Source organism: Canis aureus, chromosome 22 (assembly GCF_053574225.1).
Source record: "Canis aureus isolate CA01 chromosome 22, VMU_Caureus_v.1.0, whole genome shotgun sequence".
Lineage (NCBI taxonomy): Eukaryota > Metazoa > Chordata > Mammalia > Carnivora > Canidae > Canis > Canis aureus.
In genome coordinates this window covers 24742425-24764050 of record NC_135632.1, presented here as the reverse complement: position 1 = coordinate 24764050, position 21626 = coordinate 24742425, and the positions used below count along the sequence as shown (strand labels likewise).

The 21626-nt window shown below is 36.4% G+C and overlaps 1 protein-coding gene across 3 annotated transcripts in view; it reads right to left on the bottom strand.

The window, feature by feature from the left end:
* PIK3R4 (phosphoinositide-3-kinase regulatory subunit 4) overlaps positions 1 to 21626 on the bottom strand; it is a 71488-nt gene that overhangs the window by 13116 nt on the left and 36746 nt on the right. For all 3 annotated transcript variants that reach the window (XM_077865233.1, XM_077865231.1, XM_077865232.1), the window contains exons 10-14: positions 18398 to 18599; positions 15377 to 15564; positions 13836 to 14046; positions 11153 to 11318; positions 342 to 506 (exon numbers count right to left, since the gene is read on the bottom strand). In XM_077865233.1, the coding sequence (XP_077721359.1) occupies positions 342 to 506; positions 11153 to 11318; positions 13836 to 14046; positions 15377 to 15564; positions 18398 to 18599 (932 nt within the window). The remainder of the gene's footprint in view (positions 1 to 341; positions 507 to 11152; positions 11319 to 13835; positions 14047 to 15376; positions 15565 to 18397; positions 18600 to 21626) is intronic.

Below are 21626 nucleotides of genomic sequence, written 5' to 3'. Positions count from 1 at the left end.
AGAACATTCGCATTCTCAAAATCAGCCAGCTAGGGTTGTACTTTTCATAGTTGAGACAGAAGACTTAACTGATAATTAGGTTATTGGAACAGATTCCAGACTGGGACAAGCCACAAGTTCAAAGCCACTCTTCTGACCTTTCGACACAAAGAAGATACGCAGACATAGTTTTCTGAAACTAACTGCATGGGACAGATATGAGCTGAAAACAGTTTTATTTATTTCATGTGCTAAAAGAAGAAGAACAATCCAAGAGGCCCTCAGTTCATCCAAACTACACTGACAAAGTAAGATTAAATTACCCTCATGCACTAAATGCAGTTTAAAAACATGACAGATACCTGCTTTGCAGAGGCTGAATCTTAGGAGACTTGGGAAGCTTAGAAGCTTCAATTGCAAGAAGCTGAACGGCACCATTGTCGGATGCAATGGCTAAGTAGTGGGACCCCTGGCAGAATGTAAGTGTCTTGACACGTCCTCCAATTCGGCTATATGTAAGAGTAGATCTGCACAAAAGAAAACAGAACACATTTCTGCAAGGGCCATACAAGCATTATTATTACTATTATTAAATAAATAACCACATGGCTATTAACCAACAAAATTACTAGTCTGAGGTCTGTTTCATCTCGCTCTCATAACCTAAGAATCATATTCAAAAGCACTAGCATAAAATCACCTTTTCTTCTCATATTTTCAAATGGCCATCCCCACACACTTCTCTGCTATCACACAAAGACTGTCCATCCTCCTTTCCAACTGGAGCTGCCATTCTTGTCTTCATCCATTCTCCTTCCATTCTTGCAATACCTCAAACCCTACTCTTGCACCCTTTAGTAAATCTATAATTCCTAGAATGCAGCCTGACACAGCGGGAAAAGCACTGGCTTTGGAATGCAAGGCCTGAGTTTCAGTACTGACTACCCATATGACCTTGGGCAAGCAAGCCACTTACCCTCCTGTGTATCAGTTTAGTCATCTACAAAACAGGACTGCCCTAACTTCTCTACTTGGAACACAGTGAAGCACAAAAAAAAAAAAAAAAAAAAATGTAAATGATAAAACACTTATAAATGCAAAATATTTATTATATTCAGTCTCTCTCACACACATCCTGACGTCTCAAGCTGTCTACTCCCCTTTCTCAAATTCACTGTCAAACTTGAATAGATGATCTACACAGGGTGCCTCCTATTATCACCAATCCCCTCTTTCAGCACCTCCTTCATAAGATGCATACTCATCCTTCTAGAGGACCATGCTTCTGAAAGATCATAAGCACCTAATCACCAAATTTATTCACTTCCTTCTTTTCTATTTGTTTTACTTTATTATACAAGCCAATACATATTATAAAAAAATATTAAAATACAGAAATGAATATGAAAAAGTAAAAACATTTATAATTCTACCACCCAGAGAGAAACACTATTATCATTTTATTATATATCTTTCCAAAAGGTTTTTCTATGCATACTACAATATATTCATATTTGCTTTTTAAATAAATATGAAATCATATTTTTTTATTAATCATTACTCTCTAGTTCACTTTTTCTTAATTACAGCTTTGTTGGGACACGATACAATACAGTATTCTAATAAGTGTGTAATTCGGTGATTTTTAGTATGTCAACAGAATTCTGCATAGATCACCAGTATCTAATTCTACATTTTCATCATTCCTACAAAGCCCATAAAGAAAGCCCACCTCATATCCATTAGCACTCATTCCTCATTTTCCTCTCCCGCCAGCCCCTGAAAACTAATTTGCTTAAGTTTTCTATGAATTTGCCTATTTGGAGATTTTTTTTTTTAAAGATCTTGTTTATTTATGAGAGACACAGAGAGAGAGAGAGAGACAGGCAGAGGGAGAAGCAGGCTCCATGCAGGGAGCCCGATATGGGACTCAATCCTGTGACTTCAGGATTACACCCTGAGCCAAAGGCAGACGCTCAACCGCTGAGCCACTCAGGCATCCCTATTTGTAGATTTCTTGTGAACAGTCATACATTATGGTGCCTTTTGTATCTGGCTTCTTTCACTTAACATAGTGCTTTCAAGGTTCATCCATTCCCTTTTACAGCCAAGTATTATTCCATTCTATGGAATTACATATTTTCTTTACCCATTCATCAACTGATGAACATTTGTGCTGTTTCTGCTATTTAGCTATTATGAATAATGCTGCTGTAAACATCTGTGAGTCTTTGGATACACTTCCCAAACACGGTGCCTACAGGGACCCAACCAGTATGGTAGACAAATAAAGAGAGCCAGGGACAAGGCATTTGTAGAGAAAGGAATACCAATATTGCTCAGTCTCCTGCATTTGCTTGCTCTATCTTCCTCTCTTTTAATATTGAGATATAATTTACCTATTTTAAGGAGATTGATAGTATAGTCACTAAGTTTTGTAACCATTACCATTATCTAATTCAAGATTACATCACCCTAAAAAGAAACCTTGTACCCATTAGCAGTCACTTCCCACTCCTCCATTTCCCCAGCTCCTGACAACTACAGATGGTCTTTGACTTAAATTTTTCAACTTTATGACAGTGTCAATGCAACAGGCATTCAGTTTGAAACCATGCTTCAAACTTTGATCTTTTCCTTGCTAGTGACATGCTAGCCATATAATCTTCCCATAATGCTAACCAGTGGCAGCCAGCTGCAACTCCTAGGCAGCCACATGATCACAAGGGTAAAAACCCAACTCCCAACCATTCTGAAGCCCCACACCATTCTGTTTTTCTTTCAGTATTCAATAAATTACATGAGATACTCAACAGTTTATTATAAAATAGGCTTTGTGTTAAATGATTTTGCCCAACTGTAGGCTAATGTAAGTGTTCTAATTCTAAGCACACTTGAAGGTAGGCTAGGCTAATAAGCTATGATGTTTGGTAACTTAGGTGTAATGAATGCATTTTTGACTTATGGTATTTTCAACTTATGATGATTTTATCAGGATATAACTCCATCATAAATCGAGGAAGATCTGTACTAAATCTACTTTCTGTCTCTCTGTCTCTCTGTCTCTGTGGATTTGCCTATTCCAGACATTTCATATAAATGGAATCATCCAATGTGCTAGCTGATCTTTGGATCAGGCTTCTTTCACTTAGCATAACGTTTTCAAGGTTTATCCACATTGTAGTATGTGTATTTCACTTTTTTTTTTTTAAGATTTTATTTATTTATTCATGAGAGAGAGACAGAGAGAGCCAGAGATATAGGCAGAGGGAGAAGCAGGCTCCCCATAGGGAGCCTAATAAAGGACCTGATCCCAGGACCCGGGATCATGCTCTGAGCCAAAGGCAGAGGCTCAACCACTGAACCACCCAGGCGCCCCTATTTCACTCTTTTCTGTGGCTAAATAATACTCTATTTTATGGAGCATACACATTTTGTTTTCCATTCCAAACTTGCAGACATTGTGGTTTCCACCTTTTGGCTATTATGAATAATGCTGCTGTGAAAATGTGTGTACACATTTTTGTGTGACCCCAACTGTCTTGGGTTTATACCTACAAGTGGAATTGAGAGGTAATCATTAGATAACTGTGTTTAGCATTTGAGAAACTGCCAAACTGTCTTCCGCAGTTACTGCACATTTTACATTCCTACCAGAAAGGTATAAAGGTATCAATTTCTCGACATCCTCTCCAGCACTTCTTATTGTCTTTCTGATTATAGCCATTCTAGTGGGCATGAAGTATCTCACTATGGTTTTGATTTGCATTTCCCTAGTGACTAATCATGTGGAGCAGCTTTCTGTATATTTATTGGTCCTATATAGAGAAACATCTATTTGAATCCATTGTCTATTTTTTAACTGTCCTTTTATTACTGAGTTGGAAAAGTATGATTATATATATACATGTGTATTTATATTTACAAGAATATCTCTTGCTTTCGGGGTTGTCCTTTCATCTTCTTGACAGGGTCCTTTGAAGCACAAATTTTGTAATTTTGATGAAGTCTCATTTGTCTATTTTTTCTTTTGTCACTTGTGCTTTTGAGGTTATGTTTCAGAAACACTTGCCTAATCTAAGGTCATGAAAAGTTATATACATACATTTTACAGATTAGCTCTTACATTTAGGTTTATGATCCATTTTTTAAAATTCACTGGAAATTTACCCTTTTGCATATGAATACCCAGAACCAGTTGTTCATGCTATTCCTTCCCCCAACTGTCTTGACACCCTTAACAAAAAAACAATGATCATAAAGGTATTTTGCAAGTCAGTCTATACCACTGATTTATATGCATGTTCTTATGTCAATAACACACTCTCTTGACTATTGAACTCTGCCGCAAATCTGGAAGTTTGAGATCTCATTCTTGGTTCTTTCAAGAGTATTTTTATTTAAGTAATTTGCATTAATTTATGAATTTTAGAATCAGGATATCAATTTCTCCAGAAATGCTGAAAATTTCATAGGGATTGCCCTGAATCTATACCTCAATTTGGAGAGGACTGCTATCTTAATAATGTTATGTATAGCATTAAGTGAAGATAGGATGTCTTTCCATTTATTTAGTTCTTCTATAATTTCTTTCCATGATGTTTTGTAATCTTCAATATACTACAGTTTTAGTACTTTTTTAATAAATTTGTTCCTGAATATTTTATTCTTTTTGATCCTACTGTAAATGTAATTGTTTTCTTAATATCACCTTTGGATCTTTGCACACAGAAATGCAAATGTGTTTACTGTATATAAAAATACAGCATACTCTTGTATTCTGCAACTTTGGTTAACTCATGTGTTAGTTCTAATAGGTTTTCTTTCCATTGCTTAAGATACTCTATAAACAAAATTATGCTGTCTGCTAATATAGTTTTACTTCTTCCTTTCTAATCTGTATGCCTTTTATTTCTTTTTCTTATCTAACTGCCCTAAAACCTCCAGGAAGTGGCAAAAGTGGACATCCTTATCTGGTTCCTCATCTCAGGGGGGAAGCTTTCAGTCTTTCACCATTAAGTATGATGTCAGCTGTGGGTTTTTTGTACGTGTCTAGTATCAGTTTGTTTGAATTGTTATAAAAGGGTATGAGATTTTGTCAAATGCTTTCTGCTGAGATAATCATTTGGTCTTTATCTTTTGTTCTAGTCATCGTATTTATTCCTTGACTGATTTTCCTATGTTGAACATGTTTGCGGTCTTGGCATAAACTGAACTTGGTCATGGTATATAATCATTTTAATATGCTGGATTCAGTTTACCAGTATTGTAGTTTAGGATTTTTATACTTATATTAATTAGGGGTATTAGACTATTGTTTTCTTGTGATGTACTTGTCAAGTTATGGCATCAGGATAATATTGGTCTTAAAAAATGAATTAGAAAACGTTCCCTCATCTGTTTTTGAAAGATGGATGCTGCTACTTTAAATGTTTGGTAGAATTCACCATGAGGCCTGGGCTTTCCTTTGTGGGAATTTTTTTTTAAATAACTAATTAAATCTTTTTGTTCTAAATCTATTCAGATTTTCTATTTCTTTTTATTAAAATATTTTATTTACATATTAGAGAGACAGAGAGAGAGAGGAAGAGAGAGAGAGAGAGTGCAAGCCCACATGCACACACAAGCAGGGGAGAGGGAGAAGAAGGCTCCGAGTCTGACAATGCGGGGCTTGATCCCAGGGTCCTGGGATCATGACCTGAGCCAAAGGCAGATGCTTAACCAACTGAGCCACACAAGTGCCCCTAGATTTTCTACTTCTTGCGTCATTTTTGACAGCTTCTGTCTCTCTAGGAATTTGTTCACTTCATCTAGGTTATTTGTTGACATATAATTGTTTATAGTGTTCTCTTCATAATTTCTTTTATTACTTGTCACATCAGTAGTAATGCCACTTCTCTCATTCCTAATTTTAGTAATCTCAGTCCTCTCTCTTTTTTATATTGGTTACTGAAGAAAAAGCTTGACAATTTTGATCTTTCCAAAGAACAAACTTTGCTTTCGTCGGTTATTTCCTCTTTAGTCTTTATTAATTCCTTCCTTTTACTTGTTTTGGGTTTGCTTTGCTCTTCTTTTAGTAGTTTCCTAAGGCTAAGGCTAAGTTATTAAGATTTTTCTTCCTTTTTTTTAAGGATTTTTATTTATTTGAGAGAGAAAGAGAATGCAAGAGAAAGCACAAGGTAGGAGGAGAGGGAGAAGCAAACTCCTTACTGAGCACGAAGCCTGAGGTGGAGCTCATTCCCAGGACTCTGGGATCATAACCTGAGCTGAAGGCAAACACTTAACTGTCTGAGCCACCCAGGCACCCTGATCTTTCTTCTTTTTAAATATAGATGTTTACAGCTATAAATTTCTCTCTGAACACTCCTTTAGCTGGATTTTATAAGTTTTAGCATGTTGTGTTTTCATTTTCATTCATCTCAAAGTGTTCTCTAACTTCCCTTTGTTTTTTTGTTGTTGTGGTGGTTGTTTTCTAACTTCCCTTAGAACCACTGGTTATGTAGCCATGTGGTGTTTAATCATTTATTTCACTTACTTTATTATTTCAGTTATTATACTTTTCAACTCCAGAATTTCTATTGATCACTTCTATCTCCTTATTAATATGTATACCTGGTGAGACATTTTAATTTACTTTTAATTCTTTAGGCACAATTTAATTCTTTGAATATATTTTGAATAGCTAATTTAAAGTTTTTGTCTAGTAAGTTCAGTCTCCAGGATTACTGAGGCATAGGTTCCATTAACTGCTTTTTGCCTCCTGTGTATAGACCATACTTCCCTGTTTCTTTTCCTGACTTGCAATTTTTTGTTCAAAACTAGATATTCTAATTAATATGTTAACTTTGGAAATAATATTCTAATATTTGGAAATAACAGTATTCAGAAATAACATTCCAGACATTTCCTTACATGCCTTGAAATGATAAGTGTCCTAGCCTTTGTTGAGGTTCTGTGTGTTTGCAGCACACTTTCAACAAAGCAGTTTATAATTCTGCTTTATCTCTCATTTCCTGCTTGCAGAGTCTCAAGGTCGGCCAGAGGCAAGAGCTCCGGATCTTCTCGGTTCTTTCTTGGGCATGCGCACAACCCTATGCATGCATGTGGCCTTCCAGATGTCTATGAATAAGTCTGAACTTTTCAATGGCCTCTACAGACCTCTCATTCCCTAGTTCTTCCTTTTAAGTTCCTTAAAGCTTCCTTTTAAGCTTGTTAGCTACAACTGGTAATGCCACCTCAGGCTGCTGCAATGTTAAACAAATAGCAATGATAGTTTCAACAAATGCTCTGTGGGCAGAGTTTTCCTCAAAGAACAGGATAAGTCAAATCAAATAAAAACAGACTTTGAAAATGGAACTATAGCAATCTGGCAGAAATGTCAAATAGTGACATTTCTTGAGAGATGGGGCTTTTATGCCATTATGACCCATCCAGTCACTGCGAAGCTGCTGGTTTTCAGGGGTACCACAGTGCTGGGACTGCTAATTTCAAAGTTATCGCACAGCCTGATAAAAGGTTGGGGGGCTATTAATTTTCAAAGTTACTGCACTGCTTGGTAAAGGATAAAATTAGGGAACATATGGCTCATTCTTCTGAGAGTAAGCTGACTTTTTTTTTTAAATTTTTATTTATTAATGATAGTCACAGAGAGAGAGAGAGAGAGAGAGAGAGAGGCAGAGACACAGGCAGAGGGAGAAGCAGGCTCCATGCACCGGGAGCCCGACGTGGGATTCGATCCCGGGTCTCCAGGATCGCGCCCTGGGCCAAAGGCAGGCGCTAAACCGCTGCGCCACCCAGGGATCCCTAAGCTGACTTTTTTGAATAACACTTCAGACTAATGCAGGACTTAATTTCTAGAGTTCTGAAAAAGTTGATTTTGACAGTATCTACTAGTGTTCTATTTTTATTAGAGAACAGATTTTTAGAAATCCTTACTTTGTCATTCCAAAAATAGAAACCCTACGAATTCTTAAACCTACTTCTTAAACCTACCTTCTCACACAATGTAGTGATATATTTTATATCAAAAATGTATTCCCACATCAGTTTTGTATTTGCACCAGCACTTATTTATCCAATCTTACCTCTACTGCTGAACTTTTAGTTTCTAACTCAAGAAGGAAGAAAATGAGGCACCTGAGTGACTCAGTTTGCTAGGCATCTGCCTTTGGCTCAGGTCATGATCCCAGAGTCCCAGGAGAGAACCCTTTGTTGGGCTCCCTGCTCAGAAGTCTGCTTCTACCTCTGTCCCTCACCCCACTCATGCTCTCTCTCACTTGTTTATCTTTCTCTCTCTCTCTCAATGAAATAAACAAACTCTTTTTTTAAAAAAGAAAGAAGAAAATGGCAGAGCCAAGAACCGCATGGCCTAAATCACTATCATATTCAATGAGAAAGTCAGGACTGGGAACTGGGTAGTCAGCCAACATAATGCATAGGGGGAAAACCTCAAGAGTCAGAAATGTACTAGTATTATTTCCTAAGAAAATACTTTTTCCTAAGAAAAAAGAGTTTTGCTGCTCTTTTCCAGACACCAGCTGTTCCTCACTTGGATCTGACAATAATAATGGCCTGCTTCTCTCCTAATCTAGTTCATGAAGTCATGTGATGAGGACAACACATTCTGTTCCCTCCCCCTCTTCCCCACACTGGAATGAAGCACCCCCAAGCCACAGCCTACTGCACTCTACAAGACAGCAGGTGTTACAGAAAAGCAAGAGAGCAGATGCATCCAGAGGAAATCCAATCTCCTAATTATCATATAAACTTCCCAAAGATTATACAGTCTGCTAAACTGCCACATTTTCTGGGATACTACTGCTTAAAATATGATACTGGAATACAGAAGGCATGGCTTGGTTAATAAAAACCATTTGGGAATTAACAAATGAGGCTTTTGTAAAGTTAATCAATGATTCCAAATTATTTCTTGAGAGATTTACAAGTCAACTGAACTTCTCCCCCTAATAAAAGGGACAATGAATTCAACTGATGTTGATAATGACAAAGAGCCATTGAAAAAAGTGTTTAAAATACCAATGAGGAGGCTTAGGTGGATCAGTGGTTGAGCACCTGCCTTCCACTCAGGTCAAGATCCTAGAGTCCCAGAATCCAGTCCCACATCAGGCTCCCTGCATGGAACCGGCTTCTCCCTCTGCCTATGTCTCTGCCTCTCTCTCTCTCTCTCTCTGTCTCTCATGAATAAATATATAAAATATTAAAAAAGAAAAGAAAAGAAAAGAAAGAAAAAGAAAAAAAGAAGAGAAAAGAAAAAAGAAAAGAAAAGAAAAGAAAAGAAAAGAAAAGAAAAGAAAAGAAAAGAAAAGAAAGAAAAGGAAATGCTAATGAAAATGCTAACACTGGGGGGAAAAAATCAAAATGGTTGTAGGCAGGGGTTTTCCATCAAGGGACATTAGGGGGCACTCTTCTGGTGAGATGGCTACATTCCATAACTTGCGAGTGGTTTAGTTGCCAAGTGTATGTTATTTGTTGGAACTCACAGAACTGTTCACTTAAGATCTGTGTATTTTATAGCATATGAATTTCGTGCCAAACAAACAAAAAAATTATAAACACTTATTGATCTCTAGTTAATGTATAAATAAGCTGAAGTGCTTAGGGGAAGTGTACTGATGTCTGCAACTTATTTTGAAATACATTTTATAAAGATGAACTGATAAGGGGAAGGATAATTATGTGACATAGCAAATACAGTAAAATTACAGACTGTGTGGCAAGTATATGAATGTTCACTGTGAAACTCAACTTCAATTGTAAGTTTGAAATTTCATAATAAAATGTTGACAAAAATTTGCTAAATGAAGCCAGGATTCTGTTATTGGTTTTTTATTTGTTCCAACCAATGCAATGCCAAGGAAAAATGAACATGAAGATAATTAAACATAGAGTAAGAACTCTTACTCTTTAAAAAAAATAATAAACAGCACAAAACTGTATCATATTGTTAAAAGTAAACTTTTGACTTATTTTAGTTATCAAAGATATTTTGATGATTTTGTGTTTAACTGTAGTCACTGAAATGATAACGAGAAAAGCACCAGAGATTATCCACATCTTTTTAACACATGAAATTCGATTTTGATTTCTAGTAGCTTTCTTTTCAGACTCAGGCCAAGCTAAGCACAGAACAAATGTGAATGTGGTAGGACCAATGAGGATGAGGGAATGGGGAACTGGCAGACAAACAGACTGAACACCAAGAAGGCATATTACTATAAAAATGTACAAATCTAAATCACACTTACCAAAATTACCCCATGCATAAAGAGTCTTAGAGATTTCAAGTCATCACTAGTCTCCATCTTGGCCATAACAGTAGGGCAATGGTACAGTGTTTTCCTTACATAGCAAGCCATTCCATCATTTTTTTCTTTTCTCTTGCTCTTACTCCATCTAACCCACTTGGCACATCTTGTTGGCTCTACCATCAAAGTATATCCAGAATCTCATCATTTCCCACTACCTCTACTTCTGCCTGAATTACTATAATAGCCTCTAACTACTTTAGTATTCTCAATAAAGACCCATAGTAATTCTATTAAAATTTAGGTAAGATCATGTCTCTCTTCTGCTTGAAACCCTAAAAAGGCTCATCTCACTCAGAATAAAAGTCTAAGTCCTGTACAATAGCTTACAAGGCCCTACGTAATCTGGCCCTGCTTACTCCTCCCTCTGGCTCAGTCTACTCCAGCCACAGAGACATTTCTGCTGTTCCTCAAAACGTGCCAAACATCTTTCTAACTCAGGGCTTTTGAAATCCCTCTTTTCTCTCCCTGGAATGCTCTTCCCCAAGATATCCACATGACTCTTTCCTTCACCTGTTTCAGGTCTTTCCCCAAATGACAGTTCTCCGTGAGGCAGTCTCTGGTCAATCTATTTAAAATTCCATCTACCCCAATCCCTATTCTATACCCTATTCCTCTTTCCTGCTATATTTTTCTCCAAAACATTTTTACCTTTTAACATACTACATGTTTTATTTATTTATACTATTGCTTGTCACTTCTCACAAAAGGGAAAGCTCCAGAGAACAGGTATTCTTGTCCATTTATCATTGCTATATCCCCAGTTCCTAAAACAGCACCTGTCAAAATGAGCACTCAATAAACATTTATTGACTGAATAAATGGATTCTGCTCCCAAATATTATTACCTGGTAGTGGTGGTCTTCCCCTCCATCTTTTGACTATTCCAGATTTTCACCGTGCCATCGTTTGAACATGTTGCAAAAAGTGAATGTTCATCAGAGACTCTAATTCGATTTACAGCAGATTTGTGTTCATGGAGATGTGCAACTAGTAGCCCTTTAGGACGCCACCCTAAGGAATAGCAAAGGAGTATGTGTGAAACTATAGTTTACAAATAGAATATTCCTCTCACCTCCAGCTACAGCCATCAATGACCAGCATGAGAACAATCATAATAATCAAACAAAGGGTACGGATAGCTAGCCAATACAGAATGGCCTACTAGACCATGACTACTACTCAGCTACTACTGAGTAAGACATCCAAGATAGCAATTAAGTGTTGAGCAAACAGCCTTAGAAAGACTGAATCTGGGGCCCTCCCTACCATCTAGTACACAACAGTCACTTACCACCTGGAAAAACCCTGACTACTTGCTCAACAGTCATAGATGATAGCTATCCTAACTTAGAGAAAATGGGTGCTAGGGAGGCAAACAGGTTCTCAAAGTCCCAAAGACCCAGATCCACCATAATATAATGTGTGATCCTGGGGTACTAACTTAAACTATTTAAGCTTCAATTTCCTCAAATGTCAAATGAGGGAAATATTACTTAACCTAAAGGGTGAATAAGGATAAACAAGATGTACAAAGTGTCTAACATTGTCCTAGATCCACAGTAAACACCCAAATGTTGATTTCCTCTCTACCTGCAATCATTTATTGTATAGTATCAAAATGTTAGTTTAAGCAGTATTATGAACTATAGCCTCAGAATGCCCATGGATTTTCTAGTACTTTCTTTGGAACATCTATATATACTTGTTTTATTATATATATTCTTTTTTGTGTATGATTAATTTCCTCTAATAAACTATAGATTTTTCTGAGGCCAGAGACTATGTCTTATCCATTCTGAAGCATTCACAGTATCTAGCATAGGTCTTTGCATACAACTGTAATAATCAATGTTTGATGAGTCAACTTTTATATTAAGTGAAACATTTAATAATTTAATATTAATCAATTTTAAAATAAAACAAAACAGAAAGGTATGCTAAAGATCATCTTGTGTTGGGATTTAGCACAGTGTCTAATTAAGTGGTAATAATGTTATTTTAGGATAGTATTATTTCTTTTTACTATAAAACAAAAATGAAACCAAGACTATGGCCAAACCTTGCAAACTCTAAAATAAAAACTACCATTTTCCAACTTGGATCTCTCGCTTACATGTGTGGGAACAACAGCTGAATGTGATTTTTAAGGAGGATATGCTAGATTTGAAAGTGATCAAAAACACTTTGCCATGAAGTCTAAATCTACCAGGCTAGATTGAACATTTCCCTCTAAAGAAAATCAATTTCACACAATCATTCAAGTGTGGAAAGAAAAATAATCACAAGTCCAACAGTCACTGAACATTTCTTAAATCTTAAAACTTGATACCTTTTCTGTGATTACTGAATAAAAAGTATAGCTCCACTTAAGTATAAAAGGCTACTTATAAAGCCAGATTCTATCATCAAATAAGTAGACAGTGTATGATCAACTTTTTTGGTTTTTAAAGTGGAGCTGGTATACAATACTAAACTGTATTACAGAAACAACTTAAATTCTCCAGGATACTATTTGACCTGAGATGCCACTTACTACATAATAATATTTTTTTATCTTTAAATCATTTATCTCTACCAGCTTTTTCTCCTGGAGTATACAATAGAAGCACACAGGAACTCACATGATTTTAAATCTCTACACATAAGCATATCATGCACTTGTCAGAGTTTTCAAGTTAAATTTTTATTATTAAAATCTATATACAGAAACTCATTTTTTAAAATCTGCAAATCTAATATCAAAAATTAGCTCTACCACATTTACACTGGTCAAGACTATTAATATAGTTGGGCCACATTTTCATCTGACATATCTCTAAGTTTCTTCTAAATCTTCTTAAAATATAGCAGTGTTCCCACAAAATGTTAATGTTGATAATCAGTGGTGGAGTTACAGATGATGATTTTATTTTCTTTTTAAAAGTACCCATTACTTTACAAACGTTTTATCTTTTTTTTTAAAGGTTTTATTTATTTATTCATGATAGACATTGAGAGAGAGAGGCAGAGACACAGGCAGAGGGAGAAGCAGGCTCCATGCCAGGAACCTGATGCGGGTCTCGATCCCGGGACTCCAGGATCATGCCCTGGGTCAAAGGGAGGCGCCAAACCACTGAGCGACCCAGGGATCCCCCCCCCCTTTTTTTTTTTTAAGAAAATAAATAGACATCAAACCCTTCGGAAATTAAAAGCTGGAGCTTACTCCAAGAAGACTAACATTCTATGAAAAAGTGGCATGACACTAAGCAGGCAGGTAAAAACCCAGTGCTATAAATGGAGAAAATGGACCACAAACAGGCTGAAACACTAAGTACCCTAAATAAGACGCTGCAAGTTGCCCCCACAACTAAGAAGATCCAAACTTCACAAAAAAATGATTTAAACTTTCTCACGTAATACTTCTTCCTCAGGGCTTCCAAGTTTTGCTCTTACTTTCTTTGCCTGGTAATTAATAATCAGCATCCTGCATTAGATTCTAATTTTTGGCACCCAGGCTAGAATACAACTACCTAGCAGTGGCACTTTTACCAGGTGGTGGTGGTTTACTCTCCCATTCAGCATTTTCCATCATTTGTTTAGCTATCCTCTCAGCGTTACACTGCTCCCGCTTTTGCTGTATGAGCTGCTGAAGTTCTGTTTTACAAGTTGTGATCCGAATCTGGTAGGTAGATGGTAAAATCGCACTACTTAAAACTTGTATTGCTGGTTTTCTATTTTGGACATTTGTCACTTCTGGAAGCTGCAAAACAGAATTGTTACTATTTATGTCATAAGGAAAGTATACTTGATGACAAAAATGTACTCATGTTCTCTCTATTCATTGTACCTGCTTTTTTCCTTATTAATGTAAGGAAAATTTTTAAATACATTTACATACACATTTTTTTTTTCATTGAAAACCTAACTAAAAGTTTAACCACAAATATTACATTTCCAAACCTCTACATTATTTAAAAAAAAAAAACTATCAGTACATCAATAACATTAAACAAAAATCTTCATTAAAGAAACAGAACTTTATTAGTTGGTTCAGTTAATATTTTTCATTTAAAATACGATTGGCTTATTTCAAATATATAAAGATCATCATAACATTTTTTTGAGGATTTTATTTATTTATGAAAGACAGAGACAGAGAGAGAGAGAGAGAGAGAGGCAGAGACACAAGCAGAGGGAGAAGCAGGCTTCATGCAGGGAGCCTGATGTGGGACTCGATCCCCAGACTCCAGGATCACACCCTGGGCTGAAGGTAGGTGCTAAACTGCTGAGCCACCCAGAGATTCCCCATCATAACATTTCTTACACATGGCAAACTGGGGACTCTTCTTCCAGGAGTGTTTTTGCTATTTTACAGATATGTTACATACATTGGAGGAAGGAGATTTAAAAGGTTCACTGCAGGGCAGCCCAGATGGCTCAGTGGTTTAGCGCTGCCTTCGGCCCAGGGCCTGATCCTGGAGACCCGGGATCGAGTCCCACCTCAGGCTCCCTGCATGGAGCCTGCTTCTCCCTCTGCCTGTGTCTCTGCCTTTCTCTCTCTCTCTGTGTCTCTCATGAATAAATAAATAAAATCTTTAAAAGGTTCACTGCAATCTAATGATAATCACAGTTCATAATGATGTCTTCAACCCACAATTTTAGATCACGTCATTAGTGAGTACTCTAACATAAGATCTTTTTTGCTGCTTTCAATAATTAGACTTCCCCTTTTCTTCTTAGGAAGAAACATACGCTTAGCGATAGACAACAAACTGAGGGTTGCTGGACAGGAGGTGGACAGGGGATGGACTTAATGGGTCATGGGCATTAAGAAGGGTACTTGGTTGAGCACTGGGTGTTAAATGCAAGTGATGAATCACAAAATTCTAGTCCTGAAACCAATATTACATTATATGTTAACTGATTAGAATGTAAATAAAAATCTGAAGAAGAAAAAAAAAAGAAATGTATCCTCTCTAAAGGACAACTCCTATATTGAGTTTTCCAGTAGAGTACACAGCCTTTAAACAACCAAAACAGTAGAATGGGATTGAAAGGCAAAAGGAGGATTACTGCCTAGGTGATGGTACCTGTGGAGAAGTTGACAGAGGGACACAAATCCCAGCAGAGGACTCAGAACGAGGTGGTTTCCCAGTCTGAATCACCTCCTGTTCACTCCCTTTAGGTAGAGCCTGTGGGATGTTCGGTGGTTCCAGTGATCCAAACATGCTTTTCCATTCTTCATTTACATTTGAGTCTTGTTTTACATGTTTTCTAGCTACAAAAACAGATTCAGAATAGTCAGTCTAAAGGAAACCCCTAAAATCAATATGCACTTTTCCTTATTTTTTGGTGGAGGGACAGCAATGAACTTTACATCCTATTAGTTCATTATGGTCTCTGATTTATTCATATTTATACATCAACTCATTATACATCAACTCTTACTTCATCTCTGGGACAGATGGAACAGATGTACTTTCAATGGTATTAATAATTAGACCTACCTGCCTAACTGCTTTCTAATTTCCCAAGACTAGCTCAATTTCAAATAACCACTTTATCTCAAGAACCAACAATAAAAACAACTTTTTCAAATGGCACTGACCACAATGCTAAATATATAGAAATGCTATTTCTAGTATCAGTTACTTGGGAAACAAACAAAATGTAAAAATCAATTGCTATACAGTTACCTCCTGACTATAAAGAGAAAATCTTTTTTTTTTTTTTTAAGACTTTATTTATTTATTCATGAGAGACACAGGAAGAGAGAGGGGGACAGAGACACAGGCAGAGGGAGAAGCAGGCTCCATGCAGGAAGCCTGACATAGGATTTGATCCCTGGTCTCCAGGATCTTCAGCCCTGGGCTGAAGGCGGGGCTAAATCGCTGAACAACCCGGGCTGCCCAAGAGAAAACCTTTTTAAAAAATCTTTCTTTGATTACAAAAAGTACATTAAATAACACAAAGTTCTAGCATTACCAGAATATAAAATGAATTTCCACCATAACTTTATAAACGTCATAAACTATACAGTTTAATGATACACCATATCATTTTGCAAAAATAAAATACTACAAAGATAAAGTATTTCACAACCTGTTTCTCTCTTAACTAAACAAACTGAAAGTTTATCTAATTCCCCTATTAATGGACACTTCAATTATTTCCTTCTTTTAAACAAAACATTCTTACACATATTTCTTCACATGTCTGTCAATATTCTTGGGAGAAATTTCCAGAATTGAAAATGGTGCCTCAAAGAGTAAGGATACTCTTTTTTTTTTTTTTTTTTTTTTTTAGAAGATTGATTGATTGATTTACGAGAGAGAGAGAGAGAGAGAGAGAGAGAGAGAGAGAAAGAGACAGGCAGAGGGAGAAGCAGGCTTCATGCCTGGAGCCCGATGCAGAACTTGATCCCAGGACTCCAAGATCTCGCCCTGGGTCAAAGGCAGGTGCCAAACCACTGAGCCACCCAGGGATCCCAGGATACTCCTTTTTAAAAAGAGTATGTTCAACTTATAATCTCATCAACAGTGTATGAAAATGCCTATTTCCAGGCAGCCCTGGTGGCTCAGTGGTTTACCACTGCCTTCAGCCCAGGGCCTGATCCTGGAGACCTGGGATCAAGCCCCACGTCAGGCTCCCCCCATGGAGCCTGCTTCTCCCTCTGCCTGTGTCTCTGCCTCTCTCTCTCTGTGTGTCTCTCATGTATAAATAAATAAAATCTTAAAAAAAAAAAGAAAGAAAATGCCTATTTTCCTACACCCTTACTAACAATAGGTATCATCAGCCTTTGCTAATCACGTAAGCAGAAAATGGGATCTCACTGTTTTGCATTTATTCACCTTTTCAAACATGCATTTTTATTCTTCTATCATCTCTAAGTTCAAATCCTTCAAAATTTTTCTTTTGAGATGCTTATGTTTTTATTATAATCTGTATCAGTACTTTACTTATTATCAATGTAAACCACTGATAATTAAGTTTCAAATACTTTATCCCAAGTTTGGCAGTAGAGGTTTATTTTAAATATAATTCAACTGCCCTTATAATCTGGCATTAGAATAGAGTGGTTTTTAAAGGCATGTACTTGGAAATAAGTACATCTCCAGAAAGGGTTAAAGGAAAAACACATTAAGAACTTAAAAACCGGGATCCCTGGGTGGCGCAGCGGTTTGGCGCCTGCCTTTGGCCCAGGGCGCGATCCTGGAGACCCGGGATCGAATCCCACATCAGGCTCCCGGTGCATGGAGCCTGCTTCTCCCTCTGCCTGTGTCTCTGCCTCTCTCTCTCTCTCTGTGACTATCATAAATAAATAAAAATTAAAAAAAAAAAAAAAAAAAAAGAACTTAAAAACCTCACAGTCCAAGTCAACTTCCTTGTCACAGACCTCACAGTTCTAAATCTTGAGACTTCAAGTGATTAAGTCTTCTCTGGTGCCTATTCCTTTGTCTTTCATTAACTGTTCTTTCCAATTCACTAGGCATTACCTACTAAAACAAACTAGATAACTATCTCATTTTAACATAGACTATTAACCTTGGGTTGCTGTTTGAAGGATTAAAAAACAGGATTTCATCCTTAATCATACATATACATAAAGGCACCATGATTTCATTAAGAGTAGAGGTTTGAAGTCAAACTTTGGTTTGAATCCTGATTCTGACACAAAGAGCCAAGATTTTGACAAGCTACATAATCCTTTTTTTTTCTAAGATTTATTTATTCATGAGATACAGAGAGAGAGAGAGAAAGAAGCAGCAGGCAGAGGGAGAAGCAAACTCCCTGCAGGGAAGCCAATGCAGGACTCGATCCCAGATCCCAGGATCACACCCTGAGCCAAAGGCAGATGCTCACCCGCTGAGCCACCCAAGTATCCCAACAAGTTACATAATCTTTTAGCTGTTGATTCAATTTTCCACTTCTCCTCCCCCAAATTTTCCTGCTAAATAATGGAGTAACCCACAGTACTTGAAAGTTCTGTATCTGGAAAATGTCATTTTATTTAACTACTAATTAGCTACAACTAGCCTTATGAGGTAAATAATAAGCAGCTTAACACAAATACACACACACACACACACACACACACAAAACATACTAACCTCGTTTGTCATCAGGTTCCTGTTTGGTTTTAACGAGATCAACTTGTCTCCCAGTTATACCTAATGCTGCTAAGTCAATTACACCTTTCTGACTACTATCATGAAGATGGCTCTGGTCAACTATATTGGCCTTTGCTTTGTTAGATTTCATCATGAAGTCTTTCAGTGCCAAAAGTTTATCTTCTTCTTCTTCTGTCATTCCCTAAAATCAAATAAAACCATAAGTTCTAGATTATTTTCAAAAGTAATAACAGGTCTTGGAATGACTAACAACTGAAGAATCAAACCACTACTTTAAAATTTTAAGAGTTAGAATGCTAAAATAAAGCAAGCGAAGGCAAGAGAAAAAGAAAGTATCAATACAGAACATCTCACTACTCTGATCTCCCAGAACAACCCTTTATTGTGGCACTTTCTATTTTGTACCATAATTTATGCCTTAACTTTCTTTCTAAATGGGAGCATTCAGCAGAATTCGTCTTTGAAACTTCCAAAGAACTTAATACAGTGCCTGGTATCTAGTACATCTTTAATATGTAACTTTGAATAAACATTTACTATCTAAACAAAAATTCTAGAAATACAAATTAAGTAAAAGAGAGCATACCTACTTCAACCCCGGTCCTAGATTTGTTGAGAATATTAAATGAGACATAAAACATTCTACATACTTCAGAAATTGCTACATGCTAGCTAAATTGCAAATGCAAGCAACACACCCTAGGAAAACAGTATAATTAAAGTCAGATTCCCTAAGTACATTTAGGCTCTATTACTTATTACATGTGTAACCTTGGGCAAGTTACCCAATTTTCTAAACCTCTACTAATTTATCTAGAAAATGAGGATAATTATTAGCACCTGTCTTATAAGGCTATTTTCAATTTTTATTTTATTTTTTTGGCTATTTTGAAATTTAATAAGTTAATCCACCTAAGACACTTAGGAACACGTGAAACTGACAGCCAATAAATACTGAATAATTAAATAATTCAACGTGAAACAAATATTCTGGTAAACGGAATAGTTCTGCATTTCTTCTTAACTTTCAAACCATCCACAGAATCCTCTAGAATTATTTTATTGTGCCAATGGGAAAAAAATTAATAAAATACAATTCCCGATGCCTTAAGCTAGATCCACTGGAGTTTAAAATAATATTCACAACCCATAGTCACAAAAGAACACAAACAAACCCTAGAAAGTGAGAAAACTAAGAAACGATAAAACTGCACTAAAGTACAATAATCATAGGGATCCCCTGACTGAATTTATTTCCAATATTCGCCTGAAATTCTTTATTTTTACTTCCCTAATATTTGCTTAACATAGACAATTTTACAGCTGCAATAAGAGTTCTATATGTTTTGTTAGACAACATTTTAGTTCATAAGAGAGAGGTCTCCATCTTAGTCACACAAGGAAGGTCGTCATAAGAACCATAAAAAGTACTGAAGTATTAATATATGCCATAACATGGAGCAACCTTGAAAATATTTTGCTAAGTGAAAGAAATTAAGACACAAAAATGCCACATATTGTTTAGTACCAATTATAAGAAACATCCAAGATAGGGAAAATCCTAGAAACTGAAAGCAGATTTAGTGGTTGCCAGGGGCTGGAGGGAGAAGTAAATGGGAAATAACTGCTAATGGGCAGGAGGTTTCTTTCCAGGATGATGAAAATGTGAATTGTTTTTGTATGCGAATCACCTCAATAAAAAATGTTAGAAATGTACCATAGGGATGTATTTTTTTTAACAGTAACAGTCATATTAGAGTTCCCAGACTCCCATATGACACATACCTAAATCAGAACATTGCACACTGACGTTACTAGGAATCGTGCCTAAACAGAAAAGATGTATGTGAACTGTTAAGAAATAGGAGTAATTTCAAGAAAAGATCATAAACCAGGATTTTTCCTTTAGTATTTGGTATATATACCTAAAGGACATTACAAGAAAGGAAAATTGAAGAACAAATCATTTATGAACCTAAATGCAAAAATATAGTATCAGCTAACAAAATCCAGACTTCTAGAATATTTATATTACTGTTATTTATGTTTATATTTATGTGTTTTTATAATAAAAGTCCATTTAACATATTAAAAATAGAAAATCGGAATGGACCAACTATTAGAAATAAAATTGAATCAGTAATCAAAACACAACAAACAAAAGTCCAGGATTAGAGGGCTTCACAGGTGAATTCTACTCTTCTCAAACTATTCCAAAAAATAGAAGAGGAACGGAAACTTCCAAATTCATTCAATGGGGATGATACCAAAACCCAAAGATACCCCAAAAAAGGAGAACTACAGACCAAAATCTCTGATGAACATACATATAAAAATCCTCAACAGGGCAGCCCGGGTGGCTCAAAAGTTTAGCGCCACCTTCAGCCTAAGGCATGATCCTGGAGACCCAGGATCCACTCCCACATAGGGCTCCCTGCATGGAGCCTGCTTCTCCCTCTGCCTGTGTCTCCCCGCCTCTCTGTTTCTGTGTCTCTCATGAATAAATAAATATTTTTTTTAAAAATCCTCAACAAAATATTAGCAAAATGATTTCAACAATACATTTTTAAAAATCATTCACCATTAGCAAGGGGGATTTATTCCAGGGGATGCAATGATGGTTCAGTATTTGCAACTCAATGTAATACATTAACAAAATGAGGGACAAAAATTCTATGATCATCTCAATAGCTGTTAATAAGATACAACACCCGTTCATGATAAAAACTCCCGCAAAATGTCTTAGCAGGAACATACATCAAACGTAATGCAGGCCTTAGATGAGAAACCCACAGCTGTATCACACTCAATGGTGAAAACTTAGAGTTTTTCCACTAAGATCAGGTACAAAACAAGGATATCCACTCTCATACTTTTTTTTTCCACTCTCATACTTTTTATTCAACAAAGTAATGAAAGTCTGAGCTATAGCAATTGGACATGAAAAAGAAATAAAAGGCATCCAAATTGGAAAGGAATAAGTAAAACCGTCAGTCACTATTTGCAGGTAAAATGATACTATACAGAGAAAATCTTCAAGACTCCACCAAAACACTATCAGTAGTGATAAATGAGCTCAGTAAGTTGCAGGATACAAAATTAATACACAGAAATTTGTTTCATTTCTATATACTAATAACAGAGCATCAGAAAAAGAAATTAAGAAAACAATTCCATTTAAAATTGGACCAAAAAGAATAAAATGCCT